This window comes from Anolis sagrei, chromosome 1 (genome assembly GCF_037176765.1).
Source record: "Anolis sagrei isolate rAnoSag1 chromosome 1, rAnoSag1.mat, whole genome shotgun sequence".
Lineage (NCBI taxonomy): Eukaryota > Metazoa > Chordata > Lepidosauria > Squamata > Dactyloidae > Anolis > Anolis sagrei.
Genome location: NC_090021.1, coordinates 285,117,610 through 285,135,558, shown reverse-complemented (window position 1 = coordinate 285,135,558; position 17,949 = coordinate 285,117,610). Strand labels below are relative to the sequence as shown.

Below are 17,949 nucleotides of genomic sequence, written 5' to 3'. Positions count from 1 at the left end.
GTGACTCAAACTGGTTAAAATTTAAATGAGCATAACAAACTTTGAGCAAATCATGTTACAGTAATTTCATAAATTAACAATGATTATACTTCTGCTCTTCAAAAACACAGATATAAATTCCAATGCAGGTTGCCTGTGTGGTTATGGGGCATATGCAATTTTTAAGCATGCAATTGCACCCCGAAATGAATGAAGAAGGAACTGAGCCAAGTGACACTGAAGGAAAAAATACCCATACAAGATTCCCCTAGAGAAGAGGTTAGCAACTGCCAGAGGTTCAAGGGTTTCAATGGCCCATAGTGGACAAACCCACAATACTCAATGCAAAAATAACAAAATGTACATCAATGCTTTGTAGTAGGAAGGGGCCAATTTCACCATTCTCTTGGTTTCCTTTAGGCTGTTTCTACAACAGGTAGTAATATGGAAATTCCTGTTAGTAGAAAATGCCTCTACTGAATATAAAAAGGCTTCTCCTGACCAGGAGGAAAGCAAAATAGTATTCAGAAGGCACCAGGCACCATTTAGGTAAAATGGGTTTTGAATGAAAAGGGGATACAGGCACAAAAATGGCCCTGGAGAACTGAAGTGGCTCCTAGACCAAACTTTCTCCACCAGGGAACATAGAGTTAAGGAGGAGAGGAAGTTTATTTGAAGTTTTCCAAGATCAGTGGCTTGCATTGCTCATCTCAAAATGTTTACATCTACAGCGCTAGGGAAAGGAATATAACTATGTAAAAAAATGAGAATGTTGTCTGGAAAAAAGGGAGGGGGTGATGAACAAGAAAAGCAACCTGATTCTATTAGCGATCCAGTGTGTAGTGACAAGAGGAGACATGACACCCCTCTTGGCATGATGTGCCATACAAGCAGCACTCCCATTCTATTAATCCTCCCTTGTTCAAACTGGAGCAAGAAAACCAGCCCTCACTCTACTTGGGCACATCTACACCGATCATGTAATGCAGGACGAAAGCAGCAAAGGTGCAACTGATCACACATAAAGTGCAGGAACTTGGTTGAGATCTGGGAAGTGATTATATGCAACCAAAAGTTAGGCTCCGTTACAAGGATCTGCAGCTGCCGCGGCTTCACCACCATGGAGAATTTAGGGGCTTCTTTCCAAAGCCCTGCCCCAATGACCATGGTTCACACCTACACATGCTGATGGATTTTGAAGACCTTATCTGCCTATCCCTGAAGTTACAGTTACACATAAATTTTATGTTTAGCACTGTGTAAAATACTATGGCAAATGTAATTAACCATTATTTATAACTGAGGCATCTTAACAATCTATAACCTAATCATGGTTTTCTCCAACTTAAGACATTATGTGAAACTCTGGTTAGATAATTCCCATCTGCAATTCATGGTTGAAGCAAAGGAGGTGATAGGAAGAGGAGGGCTAGAGCTTAAAGTCTGCTTTTGCTCATTCACATGGTGCTAAAACATGGTTAAGCATTATGCATTAAAAAGGCAAATGAAATGCTTTACATATTGAAAGTGGATCCTACCTGTTGCTTGTTGTTAGGTGTGTATGGCAGCATGGTGGAAACATGGAACATGATTTCATAGTCCTTGTAGGTTGTATAAAGAGAATGAGTTCCAGTTGAATCGGCTGCAATTAAAATAATACAAGAAAAAAATCTAATTGATCCTTGCAATTTACATTATGTCATCTCAAAGTTGCATGGATATGGGTGAGATGAAGCATAAAAACTAGACACTAGAAGAAATCCAAGACAATAATTATTTAAATAATGCTAACTCAGCCTTATGTTATCCCCTGATATACTGATGGAAAGCATTTTAAAAAGTGTTTATGAACAGAGCAAATGAAGACTGGAAAAACATAGCCACCCCATTCAAAACTTTGAAAGTATTTATTTTTATAAGGAAAAAAACGTTCTCAAAGCAAGTACAGTATGGCAAACCTGTCATCCCCAAAACACTTAACTTCTACTTCTTTTTGATACACTACTCTTTTGCACATTTTAGCCTCACAGTGGCTGTTCACTTTCCTGACAAGTACAAATCTATCCATCTCTCACTACTTATGTTTGAAATGCATTTAATTCACATTGGAGCAAGTCATGGAAAACAACACCCACACAGATCCTTGAATATTAACCACTGCATTACAACTTTTACTTTATTTTGTGTGTGTGTGTGTGTGTGTGTTGGGGGGGGGGGGTTGTCATTTTAATCACAATGGATCTCATCCCAGGAGAAAGGTACGGTATACATTCAATAATGAGAAGAGAATAAATTTCAATAGCTTTTCCTGCAGAGTTGTAACATTCAAAATCTAACTAAAAATTAGGCTCAAAATAATGTGAAACCTGAAACTGTGACCCATGTCTTCCCAATTTTGACCTATTAGCTTATCATAGTCCTCAAGCAACATACAGTGAGCCAAGTGCTTAAGTATTCTACAATTTTGCAGTGCTAAGCAAACAGCAGAACCAGGAAGATTACTTAGGCTTTGAGAAATGCCCTATATGAGGCAACTTATTTTCAGATTATTAGGTCAGAAGTTATATAGACCTGCCTTAATTCTTTATCCAGGATTTTCACGTTTTTAAACAAACCTGATCTGAAATCAACAACAATCCCTGGCTTCAGGCTCTGTCTTGGTAGGAAAACCACAAAGTAAGAATTTTACAGTACCTCACTTTTGTTTTCTGGAAACTTTTGCTATTTCTACTAATGGAGGCAGTAAGATCTGTACAAATAATAAACTAGAATTCCCTGGCTTATTGGTGTGAGTGACCATGACTAGTGAAAAAATTCTTCGCCAGCATGGATTCACAATTTCTAATGCTGACTAAGTCTCTAAAATGAAAATCATAACAGATCTGAATTTAATGATGCCTCATCAAATTGCAACTCTCATTATCCTACAACATTAAGACATGGCACTTAAAATGGTGTCAAACTGAATTCTATAGTGTAGATGCACCCTAAGAGAGTGATTTGCAATCTTTGGTTCTCCATACGTTGCTGGTGTTCAACATAAAGAAACCCAGTCAGCATGGTCAAGAACCAACTATCCAGATATCCATTCGGAGGAAATGAGGAGGAGAACCAATGACATAGGGCTATTTTCCTCCGATTTCCATGAATTCAAGGAGCAAGTACTTATCAAGGCAACAGATCACAGAAGCTGTCTTCACAGACCTGTCAGCAGCTTATGATACTGTAAACCACTGCCTCCTCCTGAGAAAAATGTATAATATCACAAAGGACTACCATCTCACCCGCCTCATAGGAAACCTGCTACAAAACAGGAGCTTTTTTGTTGAGTTCCAAGGCCAGAGAAGCAGATGGCGGAAACAGAAGAACGGCCTGCCTCAGGGAAGCGTGCTTGTCCCATCAATGTTCAACATCTATACAAATGACCAGTCACTGCTAGAAGGGACAGCGAGCTTCATCTATGCTGATGATCATGCCATTACTACTCAAGCAGGGAGCTTTGAGATGGTAGAACAGAAGCTCTCTGAAGCTCTAGGTGCCCTTACCGCCTATTACAGGGAAAACCAGCTGATCCCTAATCCATCTAAAACACAGACATGTGCTTTTCACCTTAAGAACAGACAAGTACCCCGAGCTCTGAGGATTACCTGGGAAGGAATCCCACTGGAGCATTGCAGCACACCCAAACACCTGGGAGTCACTCTGGGCCGTGCTCTGACCTACAAGAAGCACTGCCTGAATATCAAGCAAAAAATGGGTGCTAGAAACAATATCATACGAAAGCTGCCTGGCACAACCTGGGGATCACAACCAGACACAGTGAAGACATCTACCCTTGCGCTATGCTACTCTGCTGCTGAGTGTGCATGCCCAGTGTGGAACACATCTCACCACACTAAAACAGTGGATGTGGCTCTTAATGAGACATGCCGCATTATCATGGGGAGTCTGCACCCTACACCACTGGAGAAATTACACTGTCTAGCCGGTATTGGACCACCTGACATCTGCCGGGAAGTAGCAGCCAATAGTGAAAGGACCAAGGCAGTGACATCTCCAGCTCATCCCTTGTTTGGGTATCAGCCAGCACGCCAATGACTTAAATCAAGAAATAGTTTTCTAAGATCTACAGAGACACTCACTGGAACACCTCAGCAAGCGAGAGTCCAAAAGTGGCAGGCTCAAACCCAGAACCTCAATCAATGGCTGGTACCAAATGAGAGACTCCCCCCTGGGCACATAGAAAACTGGGCGACTTGGAAAGCGCTGAACAGATTGCGCTCTGGCACCACGAGATGCAGAGCCAATCTTAAGAAATGGGGCTACAAAGTGGAATCCACGACATGCGAGTGTGGAGAAGAGCAAACCACTGACCACCTGCTGCAATGCAACCTGAGCCCTGCTACATGCACAATGGAGGACCTCCTTGCGGCAACACCAGAGGCACTTTCAAGTGGCCAGATACTGGTCAAAGGACATTTAATTAACTACCAAGCTTGCAAACTTTGTGTTTTGTTAAAAATGTAATACAACTGTCTGGTTGATCCTGACACGATAAATAAATATAGTAAAGAAAGATGCTTAACATGGGGGAAAGTAAAAAATGTTAGGCACAGAAAGATTGTGGCATTTAAAAAAATATATAACATTTCTAACGTAGAAATTTTGATCTAAAATTGCAAGTACCACATCTTTCAAAATCATACCTTAAAAAATATAGTCATAAATATGAGACTTGATATTTTTTCTTAACTCTATGGTTTAACACTTCACTGTGTATGTGTGAGAAACTTAACTACGTAAAACTTTACAACAGACTAAGAAATATCTGGAATTAAAAGAACTACATAAATAGAGTAAATCGTTTTAAACATCTTGGTATGGGGGCCTTATTTCTTGCTTTTGCATAATACTATATATTACAGGGAAAGGCCCAGACTTGTTCATTTGAAGCTTCTATTAAGTATCTTGGAAAACCGGGATAAAATTACATTTCCTTAAAATACTGACTTTGTCATTAACTCTGAGGAAAGTAAACCAAATTAGATGAGCCGATACCATAACTTCATATAAAGCAGATAGCTATATTTACCAGACACAAAACAGGACACATTAAACAAGATTTCTGGCAACTCCATGAATTTCATAACATGTTCTTAGGCAAGGCTTATGCAGAGGAAGTTTATTTCCTCTGAAATATAGCCAACATCATATATTCCTTGGTAATTTCCATTCAAATACTAACCAGGGCTGACCCTACTAAGCTTCCGCGATCAGACCTGTGCATCCAGGGTATTTAGGCCCCTTAAAGTTCAATTTTGCAAACTGACCACTTTGCAATATTAGTTTGTAATTCTATACATACCTACTTGAAATTTGGGATTATCTAACAAGCATGCACATACTTCTACTGTCAACTGTCATTTTGAAAAGCAGTGTACAAATAATAACTTTTAAAATCCCACAAATTGAATACCAATCATACATGTTAATACAATTTGTATGTGCATTCCCTGTATATATTTTTTCTGCTGTTAATGTATAAATTAAGGAATCAACAGTTCTTATTAAATAGTTAAAAGTGAATGAATTATGTACACCAGGGTTGTAAAAAATATGTATTTTCAGAAAAAGCTGGAAAAAAACAGCCCTTCAACAATCACCTGAAGAATAATATACAGGATTTCTCTTTTTCCCCATTCCCACTCTGCTAAATATTTTCTTACATCAGATCCCAAATGTAACAAGAGAAAAAAGCAAATTCAAAGGCACTGACTAGGGATACAAGAAAAGTTATTTAAATTGAAAAAAGTACAATAATTTCAATTTTGCACTTTTGATTTTGACATTAAAGTTGCTAAATTTATACATTAAGGTTTTAATGTCCTACACTATTTCATGTTTAATAGTTTCTCTTCCCATTGCTTATAGTTAAGACGTCAGCAATAGGAAAACCATGGCAACAGGAAATTCACTGCACTGTTTGCAATTGCTTTTCTACTTTCCCAGCACATTCTTTATTTTAATTTCCTAAACCACAAGTGAGATAACTGTGGACCTCAATATGTATGGGTCAATCTAACCAACACACAAAGAAAGGCTACAGGTGTGGGAGTTTTTTTTTAAAAACAAGAACCACGCAGGGAGGTATTTACTGCATGTTAAATGTCAGTTTTAAGAGTAATTTCATTTTACCTTTTTCGAAAGTGTTTTGTATTTCTGTTTCTCATTTCAAGATCTTGGCAAAAAGGTTATGTATATTTGTTTCATGAATCAATGTCAAAACCATGAAATGGTAACATTGCTTTGAAGAATTCTATTTGATTATGTGGAACTATATATTCAGCAAGAACAAAAGTAACAAATCTTAAAAATTTTGTCAGATACGGGCTTTTCTTATATAGGGCAATACCCAATGTTCACCTTCTTCAATCCACTTTTCTCACTGCAAGCTCCTACTTTCCTTTAAAAGCAGACCTTGCAGGATTAGAAAATGCATGACACCATTTTCTGAGTAGCAGATGAGAAGGTTAATGGGGAAAAGAAAGATTCACTGTGACTTTCTGAGGAATTAGCCCACTATTTAAGCATAACTTGAGAATTATATTTCCTCACAATAAAAATAAATAATAAAAAAACGTTATTTCGTTATATCTCACTACCATCCCCCCCAAAGAGACTTGAGCAGCTCACAAAACCACTCCAAAGTGCCGCACACATAGAATACACAATACAAAAAAATACTGTATGATAACGGATAAATCGTTGGTTCCAAAAGCATAACAATATGTTTGCATTTCAGAAATGATTCCATGAAGAAAACGAGTTGTCACATTGGCTTTTTTCACCAAATGTCCATTATTCTACTATCAAATCTATTGGTTGACACTGTCAGTCCTCCATATTCATACATTTAGCCATCCATGGGTTGAAATATTTTTTAATCCAAAAACACAAACCTTGATTTTACCATATTATATAAGGAACATCATTCTTCCATTGTATACAATGGGACTTGAGCATTCAAGGATTTTGGTATCCATTGAGGGCCTTGGAACCAAACTCCAGTGCATCTCAAGGACTCAATATACATAGCAATGGTGTCTTATTAATCTTAATAAAATAGGTTGGCTTACTTTTTGTGTCTAGCTGGGCACGGTACTTTTCAAATCCCTTGAGCCGAACCCGTTCTCCCAGTAACTGAAGAAACTCTTCAAAAGCAGGGCCTGCCGATTCATTATTATACATTTCCTCTTCTGTACTTTGTCCAGACTTGCAGTACATGATCCCCACTTTAAGTTGATAGCTTAGCTGTAAACACAAACAGAAACTAAGTATTTGCAAACTCATCAGATTATATAGCATCTATGCTGTCTTAGAAGATATAGAAATCTTTTAACTCCTTCCAAAAAGTTCTCACTGTTTTGTTCTTTAACAAAGATAAAAAATATATAATAAATACACACAAAACTAAAGGCTACACCATATATCAAAGCTGCATTTCAAATTGTCACACTAAGTTTTTCAGCTACTACTTTAACTTCCAAATTTTGACAAAGAATACAAAATACAAAAACAATTGAAATTTCTTATGCATGAACCAACAAGACTCCTGCAAACTTAGCAAAAAGCATGGAATCAATGTACATTAAAAATAAACATTAAAAAGCAGGATTATTATAATCAAAATAACAACACAGAAAGGTGAAAAACCAATGAATATTAAAATTATAAAACCTCTGTCGGTTATCGTGTACAATTGAAAAGTAACTCCTCAGTAAGACTCAGAACAGTTAAGTTAGCAACTAAAACAGGAACGGAAAAAAATCTCAAAAACCCCAGCTCTGTAGAAACAAACTTTATGTAGTATTACTCTTAGGCAGGAATAACAGCCACAGAATTTAAGGACAGATAAAAAAAATGATACAGGTGTTTCTTAGACCAAGAGAAAAACATTTATTCAGACTTTCAGAGAAGCAAAAATAAATAAATCAGAATTCACATGCATGTGAAGTGCCTAGCCAAGTTGAATAGGAGGGACAAATATGCATCTTTTAGAACAATGCTTTTATAATTCACTTTATCTCTACCAGCTAGCATCATCTCATCACCTTTCTGTGCAATGGGATGTCTACATTTCTCTCTCTATAATTTCTCTGGTTAGGAGGGGATAGCTTTGCTTGGTCTCATCATTTCCTGCTCTCTAAATATAGGCATGAGGACATTTCAGGTAGAAAGCAGCTAGCAAACCTGCACTTCCCCCTATTTCGACCAATGAGAGAGAGGAGGCCAGTAATCTATGCATTCTTTGAATAACTGAAATTTCTGCACAATGGTCTTTTGATTTAAAGAAACACACACCAAAAGTTTGATTTCAATCTCACATAGCACAGCTAGGAGAAGTGCACCACACAGGTTGCACACAGCCTACTTTACTGGAGCTTTCCCAAAGATTGCAACCTTATGTTTTCCACAATAGTTTATGCTCTTCTTAAATCGTGTATAGATTACTGTACTGCCTCTATGTGGGGTTGCCCTTGAAAACTATTCGGAAGCTTCCAATAGTCCAATGGGCAGCAGCCAGGTTGCTTACCAGAGCAGCATAAAGAGAGAGGACATCCCTCCTGTTGCGCCAGCTCCAGTGGCTGCCAGTCTGCTACCAAGCACAATTCAAGGTGCTGGGTTTAGCCTATAAAGCCCTAAATGGTTTCAGCCCAGCTTACCTGTCCAAACATATCTCCCCCTATGAACCATCTCGGAGATTAAGATTGTCGGGAGAGGCCCTACTCTCAATCTTGCTTTCCTTGCAAGTGCGAGTGGTGAGAATGGGAAACAGGGCCTTCTCAGTGGTGGCCCCACTGATTTATACTGAATGTAATGTTTTTAAATGTTTTAAATGCTTAATATGTGTTAATTTAAATTTAATTTTAATGTTACTGTAAATGTATGTGTTTTAAGGTATTGAATAATTCTCGCTATGTAAGCTGTCTTGAGTCCCCTTCGGGGTAGAGAAAGGCGAGATATAAATAGGGTAAATAAACATTTGCCTTATGTTTTCCTAAGTTTTCAATTATTGTTTTTAAATATGAAAATCATTTAAAATTAAAATCATTTAAAAATTTAGATATAATGATGATGATAATTATTATTGATGATGATACAGCAAAGAAATATTCTTGGCATCACAAGACTTATCAATATGATGCTATATAACCTGAATTCAATCATGACAGATTTAGTACTATCACATGATAGAAAATTATGCAGAGTTGTACTGGTATACAGAGAATAAGGTGTTTCATTACAGTAGTGAGAGAGGAAACAAAACGAGGAAGACTGTCATAAAAACAAATTATTAGCACATGCTTGTTGAATTAACAGAGGTCTGAACTGCAATACAACTTCCCAGTCATGATATTAAAGGATGTTTTCCATTGCCCGAATATATCTATGATCCACCTCGGACCTTACAACTGTCAGGGGAGGCCCTGCTCTCGATCCCGCCACCCTCGCAAGTGTGACTGCCGGGTATGAGGGACGGGGCCTTCTCGGTGGCGGCTCCCCATCTATGGAACACACCCCTAGTGAAATCAGGGTGATTAGCTCTCTCCTCTCCTGTAGAAAAAAGTTCTAATCATGGCTTTGGGACGAAGCATTTGGGTAGCTGACTGAGCAGTAACTGCAACTAACCTATGAGAACCAACAATGGATAGACTTTGGACTGGAACTCTGGACTGTGATTTGGATTTGGGCTTGGCAGTGTTTTTAATTTTTAATTTTTATAATGTTTTAATTTTTAATGTATTTCTGTACTATTGTTTTATTTAACGTCAATTTGCTTTGTAAGGTGATTGTTGTTTGTTGTTGGCATCTAATGGCTGACATTTGTAAGCCACCCTGAGTCCCCCCCTCAGGGGTTGAGAAAGACGTCATATAAATGTTTGAAATAAATAAATAAATGCTAAATGCAGTAGGGAACAATACGTAACTCATTGATTCGAAAAGCATTATTTAATCCTACATTACACTGTAGACACCACCCAAGAACTGGAGCAACCCTCAAGGGGGGAAACTGACTTTCATTAAACAAATGTAGCTCAGTCAGTAATCCTTTTCTTCTTAGCAGACATTTTTTACAAGTTTCAGTGAACAACAAATCTATTTCTTTATATCTTTGTAGCATCTAAGATAACATACGTTTTGTGAAATAGTATACTGTGAAATTAAATATAACTAATTTTGGCACCCCTTTTGCTCGCAACATCGTTAAAGAGGTTGAACCAACTAGTATTTCTGGTTGCATACATAAATAATGTTAACAAAATACATGTTTAGTAAAATTAAAATTACTACAATAGCTCTCCTTGTTTGAATAACTGCCAAGCTTTGTCAAACATGGAGACAAATATGAACTTTACAGTAATAGAAGTATCTTTTTCAACATGGTCAGAATAATTTGTTTCTTTATAAAAAAAATTCTAAGCAGTCTAGAAACACTTAGAATCATAGAATCATAGAAAGGAGGAAAGGAGGAGAGAAGGATAGTAATTGTATCCTAACCAGAATGAATTTAATATGGTGAATGATTGGTGAGGGGAAGTCGGTTTTTTAGAGGGGGGGGGGGGGTGGGACTATCAGGGCACTGTGTTTTTTGCTGTCTGAGTATGTGTGTGATCCACTCTTAGACTTATCTGTTGTATTGTTAGTCATACATGTAGAGTCTGTCATACATGTTCATCCATCCTTTCTTTTTTGTACCACTGTTCACTCTATATCTATTGTTAATATAAAACCAATAAAAATTTATTTAAAAAAAAAAGAATCATAGAATCAAAGAGTTGGAAGAGACCTCATGGGCCATCCAGTCCAACCCCCTGCCAAGAAGCAGGAATATTGCATTCAAATCACCCCTGACAGATGGCCATCCAGCCTCTGTTTAAAAGCTTCCAAAGAAGGAGCCTCCACCACGCTCCGGGGCAGAGAGTTCCACTGCAGAACGGCTCTCACAGTCAGGAAGTTCTTCCTCATGTTCAGATGGAATCTCCTCTCTTGTACTTTGAAGCCATTGTTCCGCGTCCTAGTCTCCAGGGAAGCAGAAAACAAGCTTGCTCCCTCCTCCCTGTGGCTTCCTCTCATATATTTATACATGGCTATCATATCTCCTCTCAGCCTTCTCTTCTTCAGGCTAAACATGCCCAGCTCCTTAAGCTGCTCCTCATAGGGCTTGTTCTCCAGACCCTTGATCATTTTAGTCGCCCTCCTCTGGACACATTCCAGCTTGTCAATATCTCTCTTGAATTGTGATGCCCAGAATTGGACACAATATTCCAGGTGTGGTCTAACCAAAGCAGAATAGAGGGGTAGCATTACTTCCCTAGATCTAGACACTATGCTCCTATTGATGCAGGCCAAAATCTCATTGGCTTTTTTTGCCGCCACATCACATTGTTGGCACATGTTTAACTTGTTGTCCACGAGGATCTTTTTCACACGTACTGCTCTCGAGCCAGGCGTCCCCCATTCTATATCTTTGCATTTCGTTTTTCCTGCCAAAGTGGAGTATCTTGCATTTGTCACTGTTAAACTTCATTTTGTTAGTTTTGGCCCATCTCTCTAATCTGTCAAGATCGTTTTGAATCCTACTCCATTCCTCTGGAGTATTGGCTATCCCTCCCAAATTGGTGTCGTCTGCAAACTTGATGATCCTGCCTTCTAACCCTTCATCTAAGTCATTAATAAAGGTGTTGAACAGGACCGGGCCCAGGACGGAACCCTGCGGCACTCCGCTCGTCACTTCTTTCCAAGATGAAGGGGAAGCATTAGTGAGCACTCTCAGGGTTCGTCCATTTAACCAATTACAGATCCACCTCACCGTAGTTTTGCCTAGCCCACATTGTACTAGTTTCCTTGCCAGAAGGCTTTACTGAAATCCAGGTACACTACAACCACGGCATTCCCCGCATCTACCCAGCTTGTAACTCTATCGAAAAAAGAGATCAGATTTGTCTGGCATGACTTGTTTTTGATAAATCCATGTTGACTATTAGCGATGACTGCATTTGTTTCTAAGTGTTTGCAGACCACTTCCTTAACAATCTTTTCCAGAATCTTGCCTGGTATCGACATGAGGCTGACCGGACGGTAGTTGTTTGGGTCATCCTTTTTTCCCTTCTTGAAGATTGGGATCACATTGGCCCTCCTCCAATCTGCTGGAACTTCTCCCGTTCTCCAAGAACTCTCAAAGATGGTTGCCAATGGTTCCGAAATGACTTCCGTTAGTTCCTTCAATACTCTTGGGTGTAGTTGATCTGGCCCTGGGGACTTGAACTCATTTAGAGCAGCCAGGTATTCCTGGACAACTTGTTTCCCAATTTGGGGTTGGATGTCCTCTAATCCCTCACCCACTCCATCTTGCTGAGGTTGAAGATGACTTTCTTTTTGTGAGAAGACCAAGGCAAAGAAGGTATTAAGTAGTTCTGCTTCCATTGAGACACTGTTATTTTGAGGGTTCTATTCTATTCTTAGGGGATCTGTATGGAAAATTAATTTCACATCATGCAATTACATACACAAATTAAAGGATTGTTTACATGTAACCATGTTTCTTTGAGTGGCCATCTGTGAAATTCACCCTGATGGTGCTTCCTACACCTGGTGCAACGTGCTTTGGAACCTACTGGCAAGCTCTAGAAGACTTCTGGTTGCAGCCCTGCCCACCCAGGAGGCATATAATCAGTGGGAGGGGCTGAGGCATTAGTTCCTGTGATCTGCCGACATCACAGCAGCATCAGCTTCCTTGGCAGTTCTTCAAATTGTGAGGTTGTGTGTGCTCATAGTTAACTTGACTCAGACTGTGTTTTGACTACTTTTTTGCCTAGTGGCAAACACTAAGCCACACCTTCACTAACACACATCTTTACAATATATACAGAAAACAAAACACTACAAAACAAATCCACAAAGGAGAGGTGGCTAATAGTCTGCACATAACGTGCACACATCTTAACTAACACTATGAGGATCCCGGCTTGGTAGCCTCACTCACCAGGAGATGGAACAAAAGAAAAACGTTCCCATCACATGCACAAACTGCGGAATGTTTAGTTTCTTCACACAACAACTAGACAACTACATCTGCACCAAGTGCAAACAGATTGCTCTCATGGAACAGAGGATCCGACAATTTGAGGACCGTATTAAGATCCTTAAGGACATTAAGGAACTCGAGCTCTTCTTGGGCATGTCACAACATGCTGATCTAGATACACAGCCCACATTACAGCAACACGGACATGATAGGGTAGATCACGTCTTATGGGGAGATCACGTCAATTGTGGATAACCCTCAGGCCTGGAAGAATGTCGCCCTTAGAAAGAGACAGAGGACCAGGCAGTCTCCTCAGAATACTTCTGCTCAGCTGGAGTTACACAATAGATTCAAAATTCTTACACTACTAATGCCTAATCAGGCAACACAACATCTTGGGGAAGACCACAAGGACTTAGATACCACTCAGTGGATTGTCCTTGATTAATGTGCGGGGGACAATGCTTCACAACATTCACACTTACACAATCACTCAGAGCTCTCTTCCTAATCATAGACCAGGTGCAACAGGAACACACGTGGGAGAATGACGGGCTCTTGGACACAAATCAATGGATTGCCCCATCACACTCCCCTTTTCATGTTGGGGGGGGGGGGTCAAATAATCCAATTTCACAAGCTAGAGATATAACACAGTCAAACCCAGTCCAGAATCAACACACCACAGTAACAAATGTAGTCAAGCTATTCCAAAAGGCACAAGGCAGAAGATAGAAAAAAAATGTAGTCAAAACACAGTCCGAGTCAACACAACCAAACAGGGAAAAAACACAACCAAACAGGGTAACCTCAGTTTGAAGAGCTGCCAAGGAAACCGATGCTGCTGTGATGTGAGAGGATCTCAGGAACTAATGCCTCAGCACCTCCCACTGATTATATGCCTCCTAGGGAGGGTGGGCAGGGCTGCTGCCAGAAGACTTCTAAAGCTTGCTAGTAGGTTCCAAAGCACACTGTGCAGGTGCAGGTAGTCCCATCAGTGCAATTTTCACAGAGACCATGATGAAGAAGTATATGTTGCACATAGCTACTTAAAAAATCTGGAACCGAGACTTGGAGATATTGTGTATAACTTCAGTGTCTATAATCTGAATCTTTTTTCATCTGATGATACATAAAAAATACAATCTTAAAACCAACTGATGAATCAGTTACATCCAGTTTTGGGTCCCAATAAGAAGTAGAATTGTTGAATCAATGGGGTTTTCACAAATGAGTACTAAACATGTTCAGTAATGTTCAAGCTTCTACTCTAAGTAGGAACAGCAACTAGATTTAAATGACATTATACAATAAATACAAATAACCTGTCGCTGTTTTGTTTTTTTTAAATGTATATGTGGGACATAATACTTTGCTTCCATGTAGCATACTTTTAAATATTTAAACTCTTCTTTCTAAACACATGTGTTAAGCAACAAAATCTAACTTATGAGATCTCATAACATAACTGTAGTAATAATAGATATATGATAGATTCATTGAAACCCATAAACCGAATAAAAGTATTGTACACATTTGTTAATGTAATGATAATCCATAAAAGAAGCAATGTTTATTACACAGCACTTACCCCTTGCTCATCTAATTTCATTAGTTGTTCTGTGACTTTAGGAGTGTTGAAGGCCAGCCTAAGGCAATGTATGTTTAGTTCAGGGACCACATGTTCAAGCACTTCTTTCAAAGGTAATCCTCTGGCTGTGCAGTGCTTTGCAGTGGATGGTATTGCATCTTCTAAGACAGAACCTCTTAATGTTGTAAGCTAAAAAACAAAAACAAATGTATTCTAAAATATACACAGAAAATGGGAAACAGGCTCAAAGTAACTGACTGTGCTTTCCTATGTTTGGTTCTTGAAACTGAGGATAACCTTGTGTTATAAGACAAGCAAGAGAGGTTGATATCTAAATTAATGAGCTGTACCGCCTTTTCTACATGATACTAAGAGAAACTACCTCATAATTAACATGCATGGTGGCACAAGGAGGAAATATTTTACTTCGTATAGATTTAGGAACCTCCCCCCTTTCTAAGTTACTTGAATTATGGATGGATTTATGTGTTCCCTTTCTGTATTTTCACAGTACTATGCAAAATGGTTCTGATTCACCTCTGCACCATAATTAAGACAGCACTATGGCAAGAACAATGCTATTCCCCAGCACAATATTTAGCACAACTGAGCCTTCCATCTTTATACTAACATTTTGTCTTGCATTTTAAATTACAAAGGAATATACTTTTGTAAAGTCATAGCAAGAAAATTTAAAGATAATGTAGCATGAGCCAAGTAAATGTATAATTAATCCAGACACACATTCTATTAATTGTGCTATAGTTATGAACAGTTTTACATTGTTTTAAAATATTAGAATATGTACAAAACAAAATACAGTATGGAGTTGCGAGCAAGAAATGGTATTAAATTCAGTGTGTCGCCATCACACTAATTTCCCAAACCACTTCCTTAAGAGAGAATTTAAAATCTGTAGACTTTTTTTTTTTGGTCGTGTCAGGAGCGACCTGAGAAACTGCAAGTCGCTTCTGATGTGAGAGAATTCGCTGTCTGCAAGGACGTTGCCCAGGGGACACCCGGATGATTTGATGTTTTATCATCCTTGTGGGAGGCTTCTCTCATGTCCCCGTATGAGGAGCTGGAGCTGATAGAGGAAGCTCATCCGCCCCTCCCCAGATTCAAACCTGCGACCTGTCGGTCTTCAGTCCTGCCGGCACAGGGGTTTAATGCACTGCGCCACCGGGGGCTCTTATCTGTAGACTGAGATTTAAGATAAAAAAACTGCATTCTCGTGGAAAGTATAATTCCTTATAATATACTAGGCCCAAGCTATTTTGGCTGCATAGCTGAAAAAGGATTTGGAAGCCCACAGACATAAAAAAAAGCTGTCTTTACAGCTAATGTTTCGATGAGATACAGAAATGCTTTTTACAAAAAAGAAAAAGAGACATCTTTTTTTAAAAAAAATTAAATGGCTTGTTGCTTTCATGCATTGAATACTTTAACTGTGTCCACGAAGTTCCTTGGAGGGCTTGAATCTAGACACCATTTCAAATTTTCTGGAGTGATTTATTTTCAAATCTGAAGGTAACAAAACTGGGCACTGTAACGGATTGGCCTACCTTACAGGGTTGGTGTAAAAGCGGTAAATAAGGCTGGCTTGGAAAAGCTAAGGAGAGCAGAAGGATTGGAGTGATCAGGCAGCTCCATAGCTGGAAGGGAAGCCTGACTGGCTGATTAAATTGGAGGGAATTGCTTAGCAGATGGAGATGGGCAGAGCCAAAAAGGGAAAGGAAGAAGCTAAGGCAGCCATTATGTTCTGTTGGGAGTGTGGTTTTAAAAGGTTAGGTTAGGAGTTTTGAAGGAGAAGGAAGGAAGGAAGGAAGGAAGGAAGGAAGGAAGGAAGGAAGGAAGGAAGGAAGGAAGGAAGCATTTTACAAACTGTTGTTAAAAGATACCTCTTTGAGGAAAATAGTTAGGCCTCTATAGTGTTAAGGGGCTGGTATGGAAGAAAAGGATTCAAAAGGTTCAGAATAACCTGTTCGTATTCCTGTGTGTGGAACATTGCTTTTTAAGTAACTCAAGTTAAAGACCATTCTCTGTAAAGTTGAGCCTGACATTTTATTGAAACCATTATGCATCTTTACTGTTCCAGAGCCAAATAAAAAACATATTCTTATTTCATATCACCTGAAGAATTTGTGTTTCTTCTTTAACATTCTGGCAAGGAGGTGGCCTATGAACCAATAGAAGGTGGTAGCAAAAGAAATCTTATTAAATATTTGGTGGCAACAAAGAAAAATATAATATACAGTGGTAGCATCCCACTGTCCTGCCTTGTGTGTGAGGGTGTGTGTGTGTGTTATTGCTCACAGCCTTGGCTGGCCATACCAGTTGTTCCTAGTAATAGTAATCGTAATAGTACTAGCAGTGGTAGAAAGAAGCTCCCTTTATTGCATACACATTTTCAGCCAGGTTTTGTTTGCTTTTTTTGGCCTTTAAGCTGACAGTTGGAAAGATGAAATGTGCAATCCTTTTTAAAGGTATGGGCTTGATTTTTTGCAAGCTAGAGAGTCTTTTTCAAAAGGATTGCTGGGATGGTTACTTCATGCTCCACATGCACAGTAGTATGAAAAGTTGAATGTGTTTCTTTGAACATGAGTAAGCAGAAAAGTCAGCACCTGAGCGTATCGCAAGAACAATTCTGCTTACAGAAAAATGACTTCTGCTACATACTCCTCAGTAGAGGAATCTTGTGATACTTGAAGCTGCTCAAACATCAGCGAGAACTGATTTATGAGATTACAAATTATCTTTGCAATATTTGAGTCTAGTACTCTGTTAGCAAACATTACATCCTAACCTAGCATTCAGTTAGCAAACATAATATCCGATTTGTATGCTAAACAGTTTTCAAGATGGATGCATGAAGCTGAAGTCTGAAATGGTCAGCAAAGTGTGATTTAGAGTGACTAAGGAAATTGCAGCATAAGAGCAAATGTCAAGTAGAATAGCCAAAAAGCAATGCATTTAGAAGGTGTGAAAACATAGAGTTCCAAAAATCTAGGATAATGTGTACTGTTAAGAAATAGGATTTATTTATCTGTCTCCATTCCAAATTTTTAAGCACACACAAAACAACAGCTTCATGCAGTTTTGGCAACCAGGGCAGTCCTGTCTGGCAACACAGAATTACAAATCAAAGCACAAATCCACATTTTGTGTGTGCGCGTGCATTTCTGGTGATCCTTGAGCCATAAATGTGAAGAAACCAGATTTAGTACTTGCTAAATGTGCCTTGATTCCGTCATCACTCAAAATGGGAGACTTTATTCAAGAAAAAAGAGGA

General features: G+C 38.9%; 1 protein-coding gene across 7 annotated transcripts in view; it reads right to left on the bottom strand.

The window, feature by feature from the left end:
* SIPA1L1 (signal induced proliferation associated 1 like 1) overlaps positions 1 to 17,949 on the bottom strand; it is a 181,784-nt gene that overhangs the window by 54,623 nt on the left and 109,212 nt on the right. For all 7 annotated transcript variants that reach the window (XM_060761557.2, XM_060761548.2, XM_060761605.2 and 4 more), the window contains 3 exons: positions 14,658 to 14,846; positions 7,116 to 7,290; positions 1,518 to 1,621 (listed from right to left, as the gene is read on the bottom strand). In XM_060761557.2, the coding sequence (XP_060617540.2) occupies positions 1,518 to 1,621; positions 7,116 to 7,290; positions 14,658 to 14,846 (468 nt within the window). The remainder of the gene's footprint in view (positions 1 to 1,517; positions 1,622 to 7,115; positions 7,291 to 14,657; positions 14,847 to 17,949) is intronic.